Source organism: Chelonoidis abingdonii, chromosome 1 (assembly GCF_003597395.2).
Source record: "Chelonoidis abingdonii isolate Lonesome George chromosome 1, CheloAbing_2.0, whole genome shotgun sequence".
NCBI classification, from domain to species: domain Eukaryota; kingdom Metazoa; phylum Chordata; order Testudines; family Testudinidae; genus Chelonoidis; species Chelonoidis abingdonii.
In genome coordinates this window covers 91,976,694-91,999,148 of record NC_133769.1, presented here as the reverse complement: position 1 = coordinate 91,999,148, position 22,455 = coordinate 91,976,694, and the positions used below count along the sequence as shown (strand labels likewise).

General features: G+C 40.7%; 1 protein-coding gene across 2 annotated transcripts in view; it reads right to left on the bottom strand.

The window, feature by feature from the left end:
* The window catches only part of ANO4 (anoctamin 4), a 322,747-nt gene that overhangs the window by 195,082 nt on the left and 105,210 nt on the right, over positions 1–22,455 (bottom strand). For both annotated transcript variants that reach the window (XM_075067279.1, XM_032788584.2), the window contains one exon: positions 1,019–1,225. In XM_075067279.1, the coding sequence (XP_074923380.1) occupies positions 1,019–1,225 (207 nt within the window). The remainder of the gene's footprint in view (positions 1–1,018; positions 1,226–22,455) is intronic.

Here is a 22,455-nt window from a genome sequence, read left to right as displayed (position 1 = left end):
CACTGTAATTTTAAAAATAATTAATGTACTGCATTTACTAAATAATCTGCAAGATTGTGTAAATACAGCATGCAAAGATTTGCATGTGCCACTCCTTTATTTCCCACATAAATCCCCACTCATTGAGACAACAGATCCCATTTATTTACATGGGGGCAGTGATGACCTTTTTAAGTGCAGCAAAACTGAAAGTCCAGTGAGATCCTGCACTGTATAAACACAAAAATCCAACCACATTATTTTGCAGCTCTAATCTTAAATTAATTCAGATCTGAAGTTTCATCTGCATTGCAAAAGTATGTTTGAACATGGCATTTCCACGTTTTCCTTTGGAATGAGAAAAAAAATAGCTCTGGAAATTTGCTTAACAATGAGTGTATTCAAGTTGTCCTCTAGGATTTTATGGTGCCTAGGATTTTATGGTGCCTAGGTGACTCTGTCCTCTTAAAAAAAGGTTAATTTTACTTTTCCAGTTAATCCATACTGCAAATTACTCCTTCAGTCCTAGAGATTTTTCCAGTCTAGCACAGGAATCAAACTATAGTCTGCACTCTGATTTTATGAAATCAGATTGTTGAGTTATACAGTGATGCATACAGAATTCAGAGAGCTGAATCTAGTCAATTGTTTATTAAGTTAATCAAATATAAAATGCACCAGTATTCTATAAAAAAAGTTGAAAGCACTGTAAGTGGCAGTGATTGGACATTAGTGTGGAATATTGTAATTGCTGGGGTTTTCCTTTTTTTTTAAAAAAAAAAACAGGACACCTGATTTGTTATTTTTCCAATTCCCCGTAAATCAGCCAGCTGTCGTAACTCTTGCTTTATCTGACAGAACTCACAACTGTTGTGAACAAGCATACCAAAAATAGACAGAATGACCATCAATCTATTGACCCTTGGATCAATCTATTGATTTCCAGGCAAGCATGATCTGATATTATGAATACAAAGATTTATAGCATATGCCAATCTGTAAACCAAACTGAAAAGTGTTGTCAAGTGGTATTTGTTACCTGCATGATGGATTTTTGGTTTTCCATTAGTAACTGCTGGTATATTAGATCCAAAAGATGAGGCTTCCATTATTATTGACCTTCTGACTTGTGGGAGTGAAGAATGCCTAACCACAGGCAGACGCTGTGATAGCGGATGGCTTCTTGCACTTCTCCTCTGATAGATTTGCAAATGCTTTTCAGCCCCATGAATAGATAAACTTATACCTGATGGGAATGAGAAATAGCACTGTTAGATGCAGGAGACCAGCTCAGAATCACTAAAATACATCAATCGGCACAGTTTAAAATGGATCAGTAACAGCGCTCTTGAGAAAAGCACAAAGACATGAATTTTGTATTAAAATGAAAAATGTTAACCTCTTTACACTTGCTGTGCAGGTGACGTCAGGGCCAGCACAATAACGGGTATTTAAATTAATACACAGTCCAATGTGTTACTGCCCTGCAGGAGGAATTAACTGGAGATACTGCAAAAGGGACACATACCTCATGAAGGGCACTAGAAATCAGTTAACTATCACCGAGTTTATTTAATAACACTCCATCCTGAATAGAATTGCAAATATCTAAACATTTTTCTTTAGAAAAATTCACATATCTTGTCAAATTTCATCAGAGAAAAAAAATAATACAACAGACACAAGCTTGAATCTGCAAATTGATTTTGCTTTTTCACACAAAACCTTGATTCTATCTTGATTTTTTTCTGGTGTTCACCGCAAAAAATTTGGCCTAACTCTTCTCCCCAAATCCTACAGATCTGATGTAATTCACAAGTGCACAGAAAGTGCTGTTCATGGTAAAAATCACCAAAACTGCCCCAACAGAAAAAAAGACAGCTTGAATTTCCAATACATACAATGCACTGTACATTCTTAGGGAAAGATGACACTTTATAGGGGTAAAGCCTGATTCTGATCTCATGTCTTGTTTATGCTGGTATAACTGCGCTGATTTCAGCTGAATTACTCTTGATTTATGCTTGTGTAAGGGAGATCAGGATCAAACCCTTAGATCAGATATCTATTGAGCAACAAAACTGATTAATGAAAATATTGCTCCATGTTTAAGGAAAACTAAAACTTGGGGGTAAACCTTGCTCCCTTCATCACACTAACATTACTATTGATCATATTGTAGGACTGCTTGTGAGAGAAAGATGAAGAAGATTTGGGGCATCTCCTGTATTAGAAGTTGCTCATGAGAGGGGTCCCTGAACAGGGATGGAGAAGGGAGTTGGGAGAGAGCAGAATTGGAGAGAATATCCCAATTCTACTGTGCACAGGACCCAGTGATCTGAAGTTATCGGCCCACACATGACAGAAGTGGTATAGACGATTCAAGAAACAGGGAGAAGGTTCTGAGATCTGGTTTGGTGAGTCGCCCCTGGGCGCACCCTCAAAAGGTATGCTTAGGACCAGAAGACTGCCTCGCTGAACCCTGGCCTTGGTTGGAAAGAGGCTGAGGTGGCTTTCACCTATTGTTTCTGTCCTGCTTCCTACTGTAAACCTGCCTAGATTGTGCAAAGTGGAAGTGTGGAAAAGGCTGGGGTTTAAATTTTTTTCTCTGTGGGGCTGGTGTATGTAGCCCCAGGAACTTCAGTGGTGCCAAAATGTCCACCATAGGATCTGTTGCCTCAGTCACCTCCTTCACCTGAAGACCCAGGTTCTGGGCCACTCTCCTTGATAGCTTCTGGTGAACTCTGTTGTCCATAGGAGTCAGTACTGTTGATGTCCCCACTACCACTTCATATGGGGAAGACGAAGATGACAGCCAGGCCAGGACTGGGCCCCCTACTCCCTCCGGCTCACGGGGGGGGAGGGGGGGGGTGTCACCCTGTGCCAATATATCGTACTCGGCGCTGGGGGTGGCACTGGCCCTGATCTCAATGCTGGCTTTCGTGCCAGCTTTGGTGCCACGAGGTGGTTCCTGAGCCACGGAAGATGTTGGGGGAGCCTGTCCTTCTGAGGTGACTGACAGCGACCTTCTTGAGTGTGACCCCTGGGTCTGATGGTATGCCCACAGGGTTGAAAAGGGCCATTGTGCAGGCATCTGTCACTGAGCTGGCCAAGGCATCATGGGGACAGTCTGCCCCACCTCCCGTGTTGAATGGTGCCACTCCAACTGGAGCCAGCATCATTTGGAGCCGTGCAACTCCGTGTCCAAGTCTGACTATAGTAACTCCAAGGAGGGTCAGACAATGTGAAGCAGACAATTATTATTGAATGACAACGGACACTGCAATTCAAAGTTAAAAAGTTGTCAACATCACATGTCAAAATATACAAAAGTAAATATCCTTATATCAAACTCTAATAAGTTCTCAAGCAGCATTTTTCATACTTTGCCTATCTGTAGATTTTGATTATTATCAATGGTCATATTTTTGTTGGTTTGCATGCAGAGGGAAAACAATGTTTTACCAAAATTTACCAATAAAAATCTAATCCTTCCAAGCCTATCTTTAGCAGTGACTCAGCTTTGCAAACTGTTTGTGCAGTCCAGCATTCAACATAAACACACCCAGAAGAGTTATTTCTCTAGTAATACCAAAATTGCCCATCATACACATGCATCATAGGTACCATTCACATAGACTTACATAGAAGGTTATATGTAGACTTTCTTCTTTCAGATAAGTTGTAAACATTTTTTGACAACTTACTCTTATTATCAGAAACTTCAAATTGTTTCTTGGGAATATGTAAAACCTAATGGTGGTCAAATATAGTGATGAGCACCACAGAAATGCCATCGACAGGTTCAACAGATATTGGAGGTTCACCATAATTTCTTGGGTTTGCACTGCAGATGCCATATTTCTATAAGGTACTTTATTGTACAGGAAGTTAGGTTGCAGCTGAAAATTCATGAGATGTGGTATTAGGGCAATGCTGCAAGTCTCCGGACTTGACATAGAATACATTCTGTAGCACTAAAGACCATACCACCACCACCACCGATACAGATGGTGGCTTATGCCACTAAGCTCAGCTTTCTCTGTCTCTAGTGAACAAGCTACTGCATGAGTTATAAGCAGGATTTGAACCTAGGGTCTTTCAGCACCACAGCAAAAGACTTCTACTGCTTGAGCAACTCTATGTCTAGTAGCCTCAGCAAGCTGCTCTCCTCTACAGGACTAGCCCTTTGACAGTGACATGATGAACTTTGCCATTGTGTTACATTAGCTGTGGTCATGCTAGCTACCTCAGATCGATATTTCTGAGAGCTTTGTCATCTTCCTGTGAAAATCAGAAATAGAATGTTTAATTTTATGAAACGTCAGATGATTTGAGCCTTCGATAGTCAGATTAGTCTGTAATGGTTTTCCTCTCCTGCCCGCAGAAAAACGATCTCCTTGCTTTCAAAACTCTACATGACTCTACTCTTGCCTATACCTCTGCCCTCATTTCCTCCCACAAGCTGTTCCATTGCCTAAGGAGTTGCTCTCTTTACTGCTTCATTTGTTTCTTCTCCCACTGCTGTATCTGAGCCTTCTTACCTGCCACCCTTTGTGAATGAAACAGATTCCTGTAAGACGAGCACCCTCCTTCCTCCATTGAATCACATCTAAAAATCCACCTCTGCTGTGCAGCTCACCAGCAAGAACGTTCAGACTATAAGCCACTCTTAGTTTTCTAAGTGCATGGTACCACTTTGCGTCTTTATATTGTCAGCATTCCAAGGTGGCATTTTCATTTTACTTTACATCTTTTTAAGTGGCATGTAAACTTTTGGTGCTAGACAAGTAATAGTATTCCATTGTAAAAACGGCACTAAGAGAACATTACATTTGTACAGTTAAATACTTTACTGTCAGGCTATGACGAAGTTGAAGAAGGAAGGAAGGAGGAACTGAACAAAAGGAAAATGCCAGGGGATTGCCAAAGGTTTGAAGATCATGGGGTTTTGTGCTGTGATATTATTTTTGTTAGGTGTTCATGTGTTACAATGATGAGGGAAGCATATGTAAATCCTTAAGTGAGATAGAGCCATAACTCCTTCTTGTTGTAGGTATACATTATGACACAGAGCCTGATTCTCAGTTATACTAAGGGTCCTTTACTCTGCTTTGGCAGTGTAAAGGGGCCTTAAATTGGGCACAAATATATTTCCACTTTAAGAGTCCTTTCCAAGCAGAGCAAATGGAGGGATGCAAAGTGGGAGGCAACATCATCAGAGCAAATAGTCAAGGAGAAGAAGAAGATCTTGTAAGGAGGAAGCCCCAGAATGGAGGAGCTTGCTGTAGTCAAGGCACAGAGATGACTGAGAATTTTGGCAGTATGGACAGAAAAAAATGAGATTGTTTAAATATATCACATAAAGGGTAAATCACCCATTTGGTTGTTATTAATTTCTACATGCAAGAAAGTAAAAAGTGGATTGGTTTGTTTCGCTTTAAACCCTAGGGGCCAGATTCTCAGCTGGTGGAAACTGCCACACTTCCATTAGTCAATGATGCTATGTGGATGGTCTCACTGTTTCTCAAACTGTGAGGCTAACCTCCACAGGAAATGAGATGAATGTTTTTCATGCTAAATCATTTTCACTTCTGATTCAGCAGAGAGAACAGCTAGAAAGGTCCATGCACTATGCTAGGGAATTTGTGCAGAAATGGCTGAACAAAGGAAAAAAATTAACCTGCTGCCCCCTCTCCACATCCCTGAAAACACTACCTAAAGACAGTTCTCTTTTTTCACCCCACACCTTACCATGAGAATACAAATGTCTGGAGAGGCCTGGCTAGTTTTTTCCAGATCTTAGGGAGAAGAGTGTTACAACATTTGAGAAACCTTGCATTAAATTAAATCATTTCTGAGTGAGCTATAGACAGTGTCTCTGTTCCCTTGACAGTGTAATGTAACTTCTAATTTGCCGCTGGTAACGAGTAATTAACAACATTGCACCTAACCCTAGATTACTCCCTGTTGTACTGAAAATGTTAGAACACTTAATATCAGATCAGTTGGGAGAAAAAAAAGGAACCGCATTGTACTGTTTTCTGGAACTGGACCGATCATGGAGTTAAAGCTACAGTATCTGCCTAAGAACATAAGACAAGATATAGTTATTGTTGACTATTCTGGGTTGAATGCTATTTTTTCCTAATTTTGTATTAGATAAATTAGAGCATTTTCAGAATGTATAGTGTACCAGAAACTGCTCCATGAATTGCTTTGTGTCTTTTGCAGAGTTAAATTAACCTGCAGTTTGTGTGGGTTAATATGAATCTGCCTCTACTGGGCTCAGGGTGCATGGTGCTGCTAATGAACAAGATCTACTAGTTTTCTTGAAGACAAACAATGCATTTCCTCCTCTCTGAGGAACCCCTATCTTCTTCCAGATAGAGACTCTGCCTTCTAATTGTATTTTCAGGGGACATGGTGACCTCCTTATTGCTTCCTGGAAGTGGGTGGCTCCCTCTCATAAGTAGAGGGGGACATGAAGTGATTCCATCCCACTATCTCTTGTACCTTCTTTTTTTGGGGGAGAGGGAGAGGAGAAGGAGAATGAGAAGCAACAGGTAGCAGTGTCCCTTCCCCATCTCCACTCTCCAAAAGGTTTTCTTCGGGACCTGATTCCCCATCAATTGCTAACCTGAGCTAAACTGAGAATAGGGGGCAGATAGTATTCCTGTGCCAACTGCCCTCATCACACAACTCATAGCATATATGTGATGGCCTCACAGCTATGCCCTCCAGGCCGTATGCGATGGCTTGAGGAGCAGATTGCACACAGCATGGCACCAGCTCATTGCCCCAAGAGGCTGATGGATGGGGCACCCCCTCGCCACAGCAGGGCCCAGCAGTGGGTGACTTTGATGCCACTCTTCTGGGGAATCAGGGAGAAGAGGATTTCCCTTCTCCCCATCCTGCTGTAGGTCCCAATGCCTAGCGGAGGTGATGGGACAGAATACTGCATTTTTCCTGTCTGGGGTAACTGTACCAAATAACATTCTTCAGAAGAGTGAATGGTTTTCACTTCAGTTATTTTCTATTCTACTTCAGTTGTTTATTGCCTCTGTAAGAACATAGAAAACAATAAATATTTCTGTATCAACAAAACAGATCTGCATGAAACCAAATTACTGCTCATCTGATTTATTTGTATTCGCTTTCTTTGAATATAAGTGATAGCTTCACGTAGATCATTAGAAATGCTACAACTTACTGTCACAGTTGAAATCAGAGGGCTTCAGTCATGTAAGGTTTGTCTATACACAAGTTTAGTAGCGCTTCCGCAATATTGGTTTAGAAACAAATATCAGTAAAGTGGTAAAGCTCCCTGATGTGGCTGCAATTATACCTATGTAAAGATGTTTAATACTAGAATAGCTTATTTCTCTACATTTAAGAGAATAAGTTATAACAGTGGAAGTGCCTTTCTACCAGTATAACTCTACCCACGCTAAGAGTTGTACCAATTTAACTATATTGGTATAAACGTACCCCTAACTAAATAATTAAATGGATATAAATTGTGTTAGATAGAGACCAGGCCCAAGTGAGAGACCTTGAATACATAGCCAAAAAGGGCACTTTCTTCAATTGTGTTAATTCAATCCTTTAACTTCCCCTGATTGAAAAGCCTCCAGCATGTCTATGTAGATTCAAGGTAATGTCTTAGAAGTGATGTTTTCAGGTCATGTCTTAGCTTGAGAGGAGCCGTAATAGTCCTAGCCCTGGTCCACGCTACAGAGTTACATTGATGCAAGGCAGCTTATGTCGACCTACCTCTGTAGGTTGCTCTCGCCGACGTAACTCACCCGCTCTGCCAACTTAAGAACTCCACCTCCGTGAGAGGTATAGCAGTTAGGTCAATGTAATTAGGTTGATGCAGTGTCAGTGTAGACACTGCATTGCATACACTGACAGTTGATGCCTTTCAGAAGCCACAATGCCCCACACTGACAGATAAATTGGTGCAAGCATTCCAGGTGAGGACACGCACTGCTGACACGAGGAACGTAGTGTGGAAATGCAAATGCCATTTAATTACTAGAGTGGCTGTATGTCAACGTAACTTAGGTTGACAAAATTGTGGTGTGGACATACCCCCCGTTTAATTATCTGCAAGGAATGCTGAAAGGCATATTTGTTTTCCCTAGTTGTGAATGAATGGGAAGGTTCTGCTGGGATCTTAAATGTTTCAAGCATTTTTTTCTGCTGCTAGATTATTGTTGGTTGCTGTGGATATATTGATTAATTGTTGAACAGGTTGCAGGAATGATTTTTTGCATGGTCTACAAGCGCCTACAGCAAGGGATATGTGCGCTTTATAACGGATGTTAGTATATATCTAAATAAATGAATGGTATTTTATTTATATGCATTTAAGGCACATATATTTATATTTCTAGCTGTCTGTTGTAACAGCTCACTATATTTACCTTTGTAATACACAAAAAGGAAATGGAAGACACAGTATGTTTATGCTGCTCCTTTTTCTCGCTGTTAAGAAAAAAAGCCTCACAATTTGTGAGTAAAATATGTTCCCTTTCCATTCTCCCAGCAGGCTGCAAACAATGTCATTTGCTACCATTTCAGATGACTGAGTTCTTATCAGGACTGTCTGCTTTTTTGATTTTGTTAGTTTACTATGATGTGGTAGTGGTGTGTTTTGTTATTTACCATTTACTTTACTGTGTTGTTGTAACTTGTACATTTAATTTGGATTGCCTTTTAGTACCATTAGAACAATATGTATTCTGAATAGTTATTCAAAAAATATAGAAAGAAGTTCCTGTGTCTGCCATAATGAAGGAATAGCAACAAGAATGACAACCTAGATACTGCATTCAGACAGCCCAGGCATACTCCTATCATCATGCTGAGTCCCTGCGAAATCAATGGGGCTCCAACAAATTGCTGAATGAGGCCCTGTTGTCAGGCCTTTCCATACTGGAATAGCATATGGCTAAAGTTTCCTATTTGTTTTGGGCAGTGCCTATATTTTTCAAGTCAAAGGTTTTCAAGTCATAATTTGCAGATTAGATCTGTGTATTTTAATTAATGTCTAGTACATTTTATGTTATTTATTGATTTGTAGCTATTTTGCAACAAATTATGCTATAATTCAGTGGCTTTCAAACTTTCCAGACTACTGTACCCCTTTCAGGAGTCTGATTTGTCTCGTGAACCCCCAAATTTCACTTCACTTAAAAATTACTTGCTTACAAAATCAGACATAAAAATACAAAAGTATTGCAGCCATACTATTACTGAAAAATCAATTCGAAGACAAATATTGTACTTAAATTTCAGTGTATAGTATATAGAACAATATAAACATGTCGTTGTCTGTATGAAATTTTAGTTTTTACTGACTTCGCTAGTGCTTTTTATGTAGCCAATTGTAAAACTAGGCAAATATCTAGATGAGTTGATGTACCCCCTAGAACCACTGCCATAATTCATGCATCACTGCTACATATTTTTCCACATCTGTGTCTTCAAATATTATTTACCTTTCTGAGTGTTTTGTCGCTATTCAATGATGATCTATAATAAATGATATAATTATTTACTATATAAATTATCTCTAAAAGAGATACTTTGTATACTACAAAAAAAATGTTGAATCCAATGCTTAATGTGGATGCAATAAATACAAGGCACACACTATTAGAATATTTTGGCTAAGTAACCTAGTTGACTCTTTCTGGTTGTACAGTGAATGAACAAGGAGTTGCTCCTCCGACTTTTCAAGAGCAGAAGACATTCTAAAAGAGCCTTTCTATAATTCATATATATTTTATCTAATTATAATTTCTATAATTAATTAGAGAACTATAGGAACCAAGGAAATTCTGTGATTTTTAAATTTGTTCTCTTCCAAATGGGGACAGAATATCGTATTTCAACATTTCCCATGAACTAAAATTTTCAGAAACATTGTTTTGGGGCAATCACAATGGTTTATTTTGACAAAACTGAAATGTTTTGTTTCAATTTCAACTTTAAGTTATAATATAATATAAAATAGTGTACTCAAAATCAACTTATAAAATGAAGTCATTTCAAAATGAAATATTTAAATGCTCCATTCAAAAAATGTTGAAATGGAGCATTTTGACAACAACACTTAGAGAACTGGGCTAAAAATCTGTCTGGGGATTGGTCCTGCTTTGAGCAGGGGGTTGGACTAAATGACCTCCTGAGGTCCCTTCCAACCCTCAGATTCTATGATTCTATGAAAATAATTTAATTTTAGTTCTAAATGAAAGTTTGTCAAAATCAACACATTCCCATGGAAAATTGCAATTTCAGTGAAATGGTATAGACCACGGAAAAACCATTCTATTGGAAAACATCTCAGCAAGCTTTAGTACTGATGTTGATCCTTGCACACATAGCTGAGAGGTAATTCACCACACACTGATAATATTACCCAGTACTGACTTCAAGGCACATTTTAATGCCAAAATGAAATTAAGCACAGAGTGAAGTCCTGAATGCCCCCAACTGCCCAGGATGTGGTGGGGCATTCAACACATAAATAAGTTTTAACTTTCCTTTTTAGAATTTTCTTGTCCTCCTACAATTACTCTACTATGCCATACTTTACTGCCACAGCCAGTATCATTAATGCAACTTTTCAAATTCCATGAGTCTCATTTCTTTCTATACAAGCTGATATTTGCAATTTCAAAGAATGGGATAATCATGGATATCTTCTGTGAACCAGGAAAAAACAAGGGATTTCACAGATGGACAAAAAAGAATGTACAAAATGTAAGTTTGAACTTCTGTGTTAACTGCTACCATGACTTGCACAGTGATTTCATTCAGCACAGAAACCTATCTTGCCTCAACTTTCATTTTGCTTTTTCAGGTCACCTTTAAAGGGACTAATTTGCCAACTATACTCAGACTGAGTAGTGCTCACTCACACAAGTAGTCCAATTGAACACAGCTACTGCTTAATGTCAAGGTGGCAGAATTAAACCTACGTGAGCATTGTCCTAGAGAACATGGATAATGACCAATAGAGATGGGAGCTCAGAGGCACATTGGTAAATCCTCAAAGCTAATCACATTTACAGGAGAAAACAAGTATATTTTCCTTCCGTTTACATGAATGTTAGCAATATAATCATTAGAGGCTCCAATTCATAATGGTTAGTATCCACAGTTTATTTTTTCACACCGTTAACTATGCCCAGTGATCATCAGAAGACAGAAGCTAAATGAGCAAAGTCTTTCTTGCATTTTCCTCATAGGAACCGTGATCCCACATAAAGTTATTCTCTATAGTCAGTTAAGTTTACTCAGGTAAACAAAACAAGCTGTGCCCCACATTTTGAGTTAAAGCACAAGTGCCATAGGCTGAATAAAGTTCAGTCTTTAGCATTTTAATTCATCTTTTAGATCTATTGCCTGCTGGGAAAATACATTCACCCAGAATTCCTATAATATACAATTAAATCCCACTTTCAGCCTCTTACATTCAAAATATTTATGCTTATGTTCTTCAGAAGTAACCTGCTGCAACCCAGCCTGTCATGTTGGCAGGGTCGGGAGTCCATGTCTACCAGGATTTTCTCTCCTCCATTACTCATGTACAATATTATTTTTCTCAACAGGTAAGTGACAGGTTCAACACATCACGTGGTGCCCATACTTCAGAATGGTCATAAAGTGAGGAGTGACTTCCAGAGGGGATGGCATCTGCTGTGTTTAAGTTGCTAGTGAAAAATCCATGCTCATTTGTTACCTAACCTCTTTGGCAAGAGTCCAACAAACTGGCAATAACACAGTGATATCTAAAGAGATAGGTCTACTTGCTTTGTCCATACACAGGGTATTATTAGGATTTCCATTCAAGAGACTCCAACTAACTCTCCATTTGGAACTTGTGCTTATAAGGTTAAGGGAAGAAATCATGAACCATGATCCATGAATCATGAATTTAGGACTAAAACATCATTCTGGAAGAAAAATAATCAACTCTGAAAGAAACTAGTAGTCAGATATTGAGCTTTTGATCCTTTTTTCCACCTTGGTTTTATCCCCCTTGGTAGCAAACTAAAATGCCTGTATCTTTTAAGACAGCATGAAATTCTGGTCATCATATATTTCGAAACCTTGATTTTTTATTGTTTGGTATTTAACTCGCTAAAAGATATCATTGACTAAATATCAGTCTAAAGAACTAAAACTTCTTTAAAGTAACTGTGCATGATCAAGGATATGTTGCATCTGTAATACACACTCTCTTTTGTAAGAACACATGGTAAATTTATTCTCCTGGTTACTCCATTCTTTAATCATTCCACTGAAGAACAATGTTGCAACTTCTGTGCAATGGCAACACTCTTATTCTCTTAAATGTCAATATTCCATTAAGGCATTAGGTGTTCAGAGATGACAGCACTGATGGTGTACTTTGTCCACCACTCGTGTTTTATTGTAAATTGTATTCACTAATATTCTTGCAAATAAAATCTTCCTTATTGTTTAGCTTGTATCTCTGACAACTCTTTTCCTCCTTCTGATTTGTGCAAGAATATTTACACAAATTAAAACCTCATAATATAAATAAATATTTATAAACTTTATGTGCAAGATTATTTGCATCCCATACCTGCTCTGATGGCAATTTGGAAAACTTTTTTAAATAGCACAATAGATTATCACAGATAGTAAGTGAACAGAAGAGAATAATAAAAAAGAATCAGTAAAAATCACAACCTGTCAGCAGAAAAATCTGAGAAGAAAGGGCTAAATAAACTGTACTTGATCTAGCTCTAATTAATATACAGCAATAAAGTGGTTACAAATAGCTGCATTCTGTACCACTATAATGGTTCTTTCAGCAAAGTAGACAAGCAGATGTAGTGTGTTTAGAAAGCAACAGAATAACAGAGTCCATTAACTGGGCATTTAAGTTTAATATAGCTGAAGGGCATCCCTGTTAATGGAATAAGGGTTACGGCAGATCCCCCCTTATGCAAAGTCCTTTGAAAAAGTTAACTCTTCCCCTCAGCCTTATGTAAATAGCTGACAACAGACAATGGCAACATCCCTCCTGGGAGACCCAACTCCACCCTACTGTTAATGCAAGAATTATTAAGAGCTATGCTTTCAAAGGGTTGGTTTTAACTATACGACTCCTATTAAACCTGAATGTGGGATTAATCACATAACCTCCACTAACTGAAAATGTACCTCTTAGCCTAACTACAAATATGAGCATGCTTATGAGAGGGCATTAATGCATCACAAAAGCCACAAATACAACAAGAAAAGCTCATTTTTGTATTTCTTGACTTCTGTAGGTTGAAATCTCAGTAATTAGCTGGTATCATTAGTGCATTATATTTCTTTATTAAAAAGCTAGTGAAAATAAGGGGTTTGAGGGCCGAGATGTTTCTAGGGATTCTACAGTATTAGTTATACACATTGCCATACAGAGAACCTGAAAAACACTCTCCTGATGTGCAGAACTCACATGCTTGTGAGGCAACAGCAACTCTCCGTACATATGCATCCTTTCAGCTCTACAGTAATATACGTTTCATCACCTAAACTAATACAACATATACCTAAGTGCATCTTGGAGTGAATAAAATAGGTGAGTTGGAATTCGAATATTCTGGGTATTGTACTGAGATGATTATGGTTTGCAAGAAAATGAACATCAGATGCAGAACACACCCACCCATATTTGATATTGTTTCTCTTTGTTTCGCTCTGGGCATTCCATTCCTACTACTATTAGCTTTCCAGTGTAACACTCTGTTATGTAAGTAAAACTTAAATAAAACATTGTTATCCTAGGCCAAATAGGATGTTGGTTAATTCTCATAAGAGTTCAAAAGCTCTATACAGATCATAGAAATGGGATCAAAATACTTAGTGGTCTTGGGCTGTGTTCCCTCCCTGTTTTTCCCCATTGCTTTGTAATTTTGTCTTAAATATCAAAGCGTTTGATACAGTATCTTCACACACAAATAATTATTTCAAATGGCTTACTTAATCAAACCACTGTGGAGAGCCCCCATTTCAAATACAGTGATCATTCTTTTTGACACTAATTTCACATTCAATTTTATGCTGTGCATATACAGGTCATAAATGTTAAATTATGCAAAGTGATAATTTTCATTAACTGCTTGATGTCTGATTTACACGTTACAATGAAAATATCTGTAAATGTCTGAAACAGTCAAAAGTCTGTTTCTCCACCATATAGCATGTCATCTCTTTCACTTAATTTTATAAATAGCACTGCAATATGTTTACTGCCTTCTCTTAGACATTGCAAAAAATAATCTTTCCCTTTCTATAGAAACAAACATAATCCACTATAAAAGCATTAGAACCAGGTTGCTCCTGTGTTAGCTGTGTGCCCAGAATCTATTTATTTTGTAAATGGCATATGGCCTGGGTTTTCTTGCATGCACACTGATAATATGAAAAGCAGTTCTCTCCTAGCAGTACTGTCTTATACCAGAAAGAGGTATGGGGTGGGGGAAATGTATCTGACAGGGAACTTAATTTCAACTCTCATGCCAAGTTTTGCAGAATCTTGGGCATGTAAAAATCATAATATTTGCTTCTACTTGAAAGACCTCATTCAACCCACGTTGATGTGATATGACCTAGCGCCAGCATTCTCACAGACACAGCATATGCTTCGATGATGATGAAAGGGGAACAGAGTCTTCCCCTTTCAATTAGGTTGGAATTTTAAAATCAAGTTCTTTCACAAAGACAAAAATCCTTGTATTGATCCTATTTGCCAATCTATGGTAATCTTTAGTTTGTTACCATTAAGGCAAGAAAGTAAAGTACAACTAATCTTTTATACTTAATTCCATTCTCATGGCATTTGTATGAAATAAAAATGTCACTGCATTACTACGCACCTGGGTGCTCTAAAGGAATGCAAGAATCAGATAATTGTTCCTAACTTTGTTGCTAAGTTTGGTCTAAAAGAAAACACTAAAAGGTTTCCTAAAGATATATTACATAATATGAATGACTTAGTCATAGAACCTATTTTAAGCACTTTACTTTCAGTTATAAGTGTAGAATTTATGATTGTCTCCTTTAAATAACTTCTTAATTAGCTTAAATGTAAAAATGAAAACCCCCTATCCAAACTTTGCATAACTTAAGGTGTTACACAACCAATTCTGCTTGATAGGAAATTACATCAAGGGAAATAGGGGCTAATTCCATGGCTATTCCAGGGCTGGAACATCCACGGAGAAAAATCAGTGGGTGCTCTGCACCCACCGGCAGCCAAGCTCCCCTCACCTTCCCTCCCTATCTCCTCCTCCTCCCCTGCACGTGCCACGTCCCCACTTCTCCACCTGCCTCCCAGCGCTTCCTGCCCAGCCGCCACCAAACAGCTGTTGGGCAGCATTAGCACGCTCCAGGAGGAGGCGGAGGAGCAGGCACATGGCATACTCGGGGGAGAAGGTGGGGCCAGGGCAGGGATTTGGGGAAGGAGTTGGAATACTGGCAGGAAGGAGGCAGAGTTGGGGCAGGGACTTTGGAGAAGGGGTTGGAATGGGTGTGGGGCAGGGGGGGTCTCATGGAAGGGGTGGAGTGGGGGCAGGGCCGCTGGCAGAGTGGGGATCGAGCACCCACAGGGAAGAGGGGAAGTCGGTGCCTATGTCAAGAGACTCACAGTGAATACTAACAGAATCTGTTGTTTACAATTAGGCCTTCTGTTTTGTGGGGGGGTAGTATTAATTTCATTTAGAGGGAGTATTTTTAGAAATTTCTTAGTTATATGTAGATGTCCAAAAATCAGAGTGTTTGGAGGCTCTCTTTGTGTATACTCTAATGAGTAATGTATACATTACTCGTTATAGCAGTGGTCACCAATCAGTCGATCATGATCGACTGGTCGATCCTAGAGAACTTCCCAGTTGATCGCGATCTCTGGAGGTGCAGCAGGGCTGATGCTAAGGCAGGCTTGCTCCCTGCCTGCCCCAGCTCCACGCTGCTCTGGGAAGCTGCCAGCACACCCCTGTGTGGGAGAACGGAGGGGCAGGGGTCTCCCTCTGCATGCTGCTCCTGCCTGCAAGCACCGGCCTCGCGCAGATCCTGTTGGCTGGGAACAAGGTGCTCTGGCCAATGGGCGCAGCTGGGATGGTGCTTGCAGAGAGGGACAGTGCATGGAGCCACGTCCCCCCGCCCCTCCCAGAGGCCGCAGGGACACGTTGGCCCCTTCCGTAAGTGATGTGGGGCTGGAGCAGGCAGGCAGCCTCACTGAGCTGCCAACCAGGAGCTGCCTGAGGTAAGTGCCACCCAGCAGGAGGCTGCACTCCAACCCCCATCCCCCTCCCGGAGCCAGAACCCATACCCCCTCCTGAACCCCTGCCCCAGCACCCTCCCAGAACCAGTGTCCCATAACCTTCCTGTACCCAGAACCCTCTCCTGAACCCCACCCCTGCCCCCAGCCCTGACTCCCCGCCTCAGAGCCAGCGCCCCATACCCCTTCTGCACCTAGAACCCCTTCCTGCAGCCCCCGCCCCCTCCCTCAGAGCCAGTGCCCCATACCTCCCCCTGCACTCCAACCCCTTCCCCAACCCTGAGTCTCCTCCCAGAGCCAGCACCCCATGCCCCCTCCTGCATCCCAACCCCCTGCCCCAGCCCTGACCTCCCTCTCAGAGCCAGTACCTCATGCCCCCTCCTGCAGCCCAAGCTCCTGTCCCAGCCCTGAGCCACCTCCCAAAGCCAGCATCCCGCACCCCAACACTCTGCCCCAGCCAGGAGTCCCTTCGTGCACCCAAACTCCCTCCCAGAGCCTACATCCCCTCCTGCACCCCAACACCCTGCCCCAACCTGGAGCCCTGTCCTGAACCCAAACTCCCTTCCAGAACTTGCATTCCTCACCCCCACCCCCCACCCCAGGCTTAGCCTGGAGCACCCTCCCACACTGTAAACCCCTCGGCCCCAGCCCAGAGCCCCCTCCCAAACCCCAAACCCCTACCCCAGTCGGTGAAAGTGAGTGAGGGTGTGGGAGAGCAAGTGATGGGGGGGGGATGGAGTGAGCAGGGTGGAGCTTTCAGGAAGGAGCGGGGCCTCGGGGAAGGGGCAGGGTAGATCTTGGGTTGCCCTTAAATTCAAAAAGTGATCTTGGGCATAAAAAGGTTGGAGACCACTGCATTATAGTAATATAAACTGTACTGAATTGTGTCTTTACAGTGTTCCTTAGTGCACACTAGCAGGGTCTACCCAGACCAATAAATGCACAACACATTAGTGCATTTCAGAAATCTCACCCCTGCAGCCCGCACTGCTGTTCAGTGTAGATAAACACTTAGATAGAGGTAATCATTTCTGGTGTTTATCTGGTGTTTATTGGTTAATCACTAATTATCATCTATCTTTTTTCCCCTCGTATCAGGGCTGTTTTACCAGTGTTTATCTTTGAAAACTGAAATCAGAAGCCCTATTTAAAATTCCAGCAGGATTAGATGACTTTTTCCAAATCAGAGCCAAGAGCACTGAAATGCAAATGAACCTTGACGATACAGCGACGAAACAAATCCAGTAGGTAGGGACCCAGTTGTAGATATTTACAGTCAGTGTGTTGGGATCTAATTCCAAATAACTTTACTAATTACATCACACCATGGTATAGCTGAGACACCTGCAGGCAAAGGGACAGCCAGGGCTTAGAAAAGGGGCAAGAGGAAATACGGTTGCGAGAGGAAAGAAATATCTTATGTGAGCTGGGAGTTCGGACACTAACCACAGACCGACTCCAGAGGTGTGAAGCAAGTGATAACTCAGGCTAACTGGTGAAGCTACCAGATTTGTTGATATAAGAAAGCTGGGAGCAGAAACAGATAAGGAGGATATGAGCATTTGCACAAGGTTTTTTGGCTGCTTATGAGGAAGGAAGCTGGGCCTTTGCTTTGGGGAAGGAATTTAGTCACCCAGCAATCTTTTTTGAAGTGTGTAGTTAATGCAAAATATTTGGAGGTTCAATTAAGCTTCACACACCAATCTGAAGTGCTGAATGTTTGTCTGAACCTAGCCTGTAAACATTTAAATGTTTGCTCATCTAGAATTTGGAGTCTATTGTCGGCAAATGAATGACATCTGTCACTGATGAGGAGCAGCCAATGTTCATGCAAATGAGCCAGTATCTTTTCCATGCACATTATATCTTTTGGAAAGCCCATAAACCCAGGTAAAAGGAAGGCTGTAGGGGGATAAAGGAGTGTGCAAAAATGTGGATACTAAAGATTTATAATTATACAAATTAAGATCGTTACATAAACAAAATGATGGAGGGCAGAGAAGTCCTCTTCCTTGCTCCTCTGCCTCAGTGCTATGGCACAGGCGCACACACTCTAAAGGTTGTTTTTGCCTGAAGGGATATTAGGATATTAAAAGGTGCAGCAGAGAAAATGGAAGCCAGCAGTAAAGCTTTAGTACCAGCTACTAAAGCTGCATTTCACTAAAACTGTGAAATAATGGACCAGATTCCCTTATTCTTTGCCCTGCTCTCGCACTCTCTTTTTTCCCCAGAGGTAACTGCTGATAAAATGACAAGTGTGTGAAAATGCAGCAAAAATAATGAAAAGACGACAAATGTTGAAAAATCAGAGAAATATGTATGAATTGTCACTGTAAATTCTCTCAGGAAATGAGTTTCCCAGCAAATAATTTGGCCAGCTCTACCTAATCCTTACAGGTATAAGTATGGTTGTTACGTTAGCTAGCACTGAGCACATCAGGTTCCAATAATTATTTTCCCCAGTGAAAATCTGGCTGAATTTGAAGTTCCTCATCTGATTCTTGTTAAATCTGCGATGCTCTGGAATCCTCTGGTTCTTACAGCATTATTATAGGCTCTAAGAGCTCACTTTACCCTTTGAGAAGTGTACTGCTCAGAAGCAATTTCCTAACTTAGGAAATATACTGTAGAGGTTGCCATGGTAATTAATTTTCAAAACTGAAACTTGTTCCCCTTCTTTGAGAAAGAAATGCCTTTTCATAGCTCTGTAACTAGAGATTAGGTCTTCATGAATCAAGTGTAATAATGTAAATCTGTTGCCATTAAAGAGAAGTGGGATTGATTCTTATTTATATTGAGGGCTGTCTTCACCAGCAGGGCAAGACCTTAGCAAAAATGTGTATCAAGGCCTGAATATCTCCAAAATAAGAGACATTCAGAAAAATATAGAGGCAAATGGAGAATAAATGTTTATAGCAGATAAATGGAGAAAAAAATGGAAAAAAAAATCACTCCTCTCTCCCAGTCAAGTCAAGCTATAGCAAATGGGTCAGACAGCACCATCAAAAAATAGGGATAGAAAGTAGGAAGGGAATGATGATAGTGTTTGGAGCATTGCAGTAGTATGATCACGCAGCAGTACTGTTGGTAGCATTTTACACAGCACAACTGAAGCAGTGAGATAAAGAAGGAGAGAGGTAGCATCCTTAAGAAAGGAAAGCTAAAGCCAAAGAACATCAAAGAGTAGCTTTAAACCTTTTTCAAGTTTCCTTTTGTGCCTCAGGATGTAATTTCATTTGAACCCATCTCACTGTATTGGCTTTCCCCATCTACATCTTTTTGTACAATGTTAGAGGTTTTCCAAAACCCTAAACCTTGAATTTCCACATCCCTCTTTCTTCTTCATGGGGCAGATGAATGGAAAGCTCCACTCCCATATAACAGAGGGGTAGCCATGTTAGTCTGGATCTGTAAAAGCAGCAAAGAGTCCTGTGGCATCTTAGAGAGTAACAGACGTATTGGAGCATGAGCTTTCATGGGTGAATACCGACGAAGTGGGTATTCACCCACGAAAGCTCATGCTCCAATACATCAGTTAGTCTATTAGGAGCCACAGGACTCTTTGCTGCACTCACATATAAGAGGAACAGAGCTTCACCCCTTAAGGCATGTACAATGATTAGCATGAGGTTATGCTCTTTTTATTGTACGTGCTAGCACTGTAGAAATAATAGTAGTTTTTGTGCGTGTTAAATGCCACAGCCCTTTATTACTTTCCTGTTCATATAAAGATCACTGAACTCCAAGACATTTGCATTATTCATCACATATTTAATATTTTAGTTCTCCTGACAGAAGTGGTTGTAGATATGTAACTGAATATTTGATGTAGATACAGTTGATTTTAATACCACCCATCAAACTGTTTTTAGATACTTGCTTCACCTTAAAGCTTCAGGGCCAGATATAAATGCATGGTTTTTAAATGCAAAAAAAAAATACACTGAAACATCATGGAATGGAATGTCAATATTTCTTCAAGGTGATTTTTTTACATTCATGGTTGCCTGGGAAAAGGTTGTGATATTCAAGGTTTTTTTTATTTTATCTGCCCTGAAATATACTAAACTATCTAATGGCAAGTACTTGAATATTTAAAGATAAACTTAATGCTGAAGATATTATATTCATATAAACAGTAATAGCAATCGACAGAAGCATGAAAATTTGGTTATATGTAGTTCCTACTATAACTGTGTTTTCTCTCTTTTTTTAGATTAAGTTTTCATAAGTCCATATGCAGTGTATTTATACTAAGCACTTGTGAGGCAAGTCATGTTCCCTCCACAAAACCTGAATGAACTGCAAGAATCAGATGAAAGTGAGGTAAAAAATAGAGCTGAGCAGAGGATGATTTTCCCATCCCACAAGAGTTTTTGAGATTTTTTATTTTTTCCCAGTCTTGAATGAGGACAAAAAAGTCAAAATCTCAAAAAGTTTTGTGAATTGATAATCCAAAATTAATTTCAGATCGAGTCAAAGTCTTCTATTTTAATAATTTCAAAATGTTTCATTTCAATTTTTAAAGCTTTATGAAAAATATAAACTCACTAAAATTTCAAAATGAAGTCTTTTCAAAAATCTCAAAATGGGCCATTATCAACAATTTTGAAACTTGTTAAAATTATTCAAATCAGGAGAGTCGTCAAAACCTTCCCTTTCCTGCAAAGAATTTAAGTTTTGATTAATCAACATTTTCCAATGAAAAACATTCTATCAGAAAATTCCCAGGCAGCTCAAGTGAAAAGAATTCTCTGCTCTGCTCCCAGCCCAGAGTGCAGCAGCTCTGCTCTGTAGCTATTACTTCAGTAGCCCCTGCAGTTGCTGCACTGCTCTTAGGTGGGAGGAAGAGGAGCAGAGTCATTGAAGATTCCCTAGCAATTTATTAACTCCCTCCAGTCAAAAAATATTTTTTGCACCAACGCACAAAGGAGTCCCCACAAACAGGGCTGGCTCCGGGTTTTCTGCCGCCCCAAGCGGTGAAAAAAAACAACAAAAACCAGATCGGCGGCACTTACTTACTAGTTAAGACTTTAGAGAGACAAGGTGGCTGAGGTAATATCTTTGATTAGACCAACTTCTGTTGGTGACAGAGACAAGCTTTCAGGTTTAAACAGAGCTCTTCTTCAGGTCTGTAAGCTCGAAAGCTTGTCTCTTTCATCAATAGAAGGCAATCCAATCAAAGGTATTACCTCACCCACCTTGTCTCTCTAATATCCTGGGACCACATGGTTACAACAACATTGTACGGTTAAGACTTTATAAGGAAAGAAGAAATAGCCAATTCTACTGTGCAATTCAGCCTCAGGCAAAAGGGAAGCAGCATGGGCGGCAGGTGAACTGGCTGTTGGGGGAGGCTAATCCCCAGCCCCTCCCCTTCTGCCTGAGATCCCATCCTCCTCTCCTTTCGCCCCCTGCCGCATCCAGAGCACACTCACCCTGGCCACTGGCCCCAGCGCCCCCAACCCCAGCCCCCCAACCCCAGCCCCAGAGTGCGGGATGGGCAGCGCCACAGCAGCCACCCTGACCCCAGCCCTGGAGCGTGCAGCCCTTGCCACCCCAACCCCAGCCCTGGAGTGAGGGGAAGGCACCAGCTAGCCCCAGCCTCCCCGCATCCCAGGCGGCAGGCCATCCAGCCCCAGTTCCAGCCTGTGCCATGATGGGAACTCACTTCTGCAGACAGAGCATGGGCAGGACCATGCTAGGCCATTTCTGGAGGCACAGCCTCCCCTGGCCCACGATACCTGCCACTCATGGGAAGCAGTCCTTCTCAGAGTTTTGGGTGGAAAGTCCCAGTCTAGGAAAGACCAGTTCTAGCAGTCTCTTTAGAGCAGTGGTTATCAAACGTCATTGCACTGCGACCTCCCTTTAGACCACAAAATTACTACATGACCCCAGGATGTGGGACCAAAGCCTGAGTCTGCCCCAGCTCCACCGCCACAGCTAGGGGAGCCAAAGCCAAAGATAAATGGGAAACAGTATAGACCCATGTGATACGCTTACTAGAGCTGGCTGAAAATTTTTGGGAAAAAGATGTAAGATAATGAACTTCTTTTTATATGTCAAAACAAAACAGTTCTACCATTTTTGACCCAGGACACTACGTGTCAAAGTTATCAAAACAAAAAGTATCAGTGTTTCTGAAATTGAATGTTTTCAGA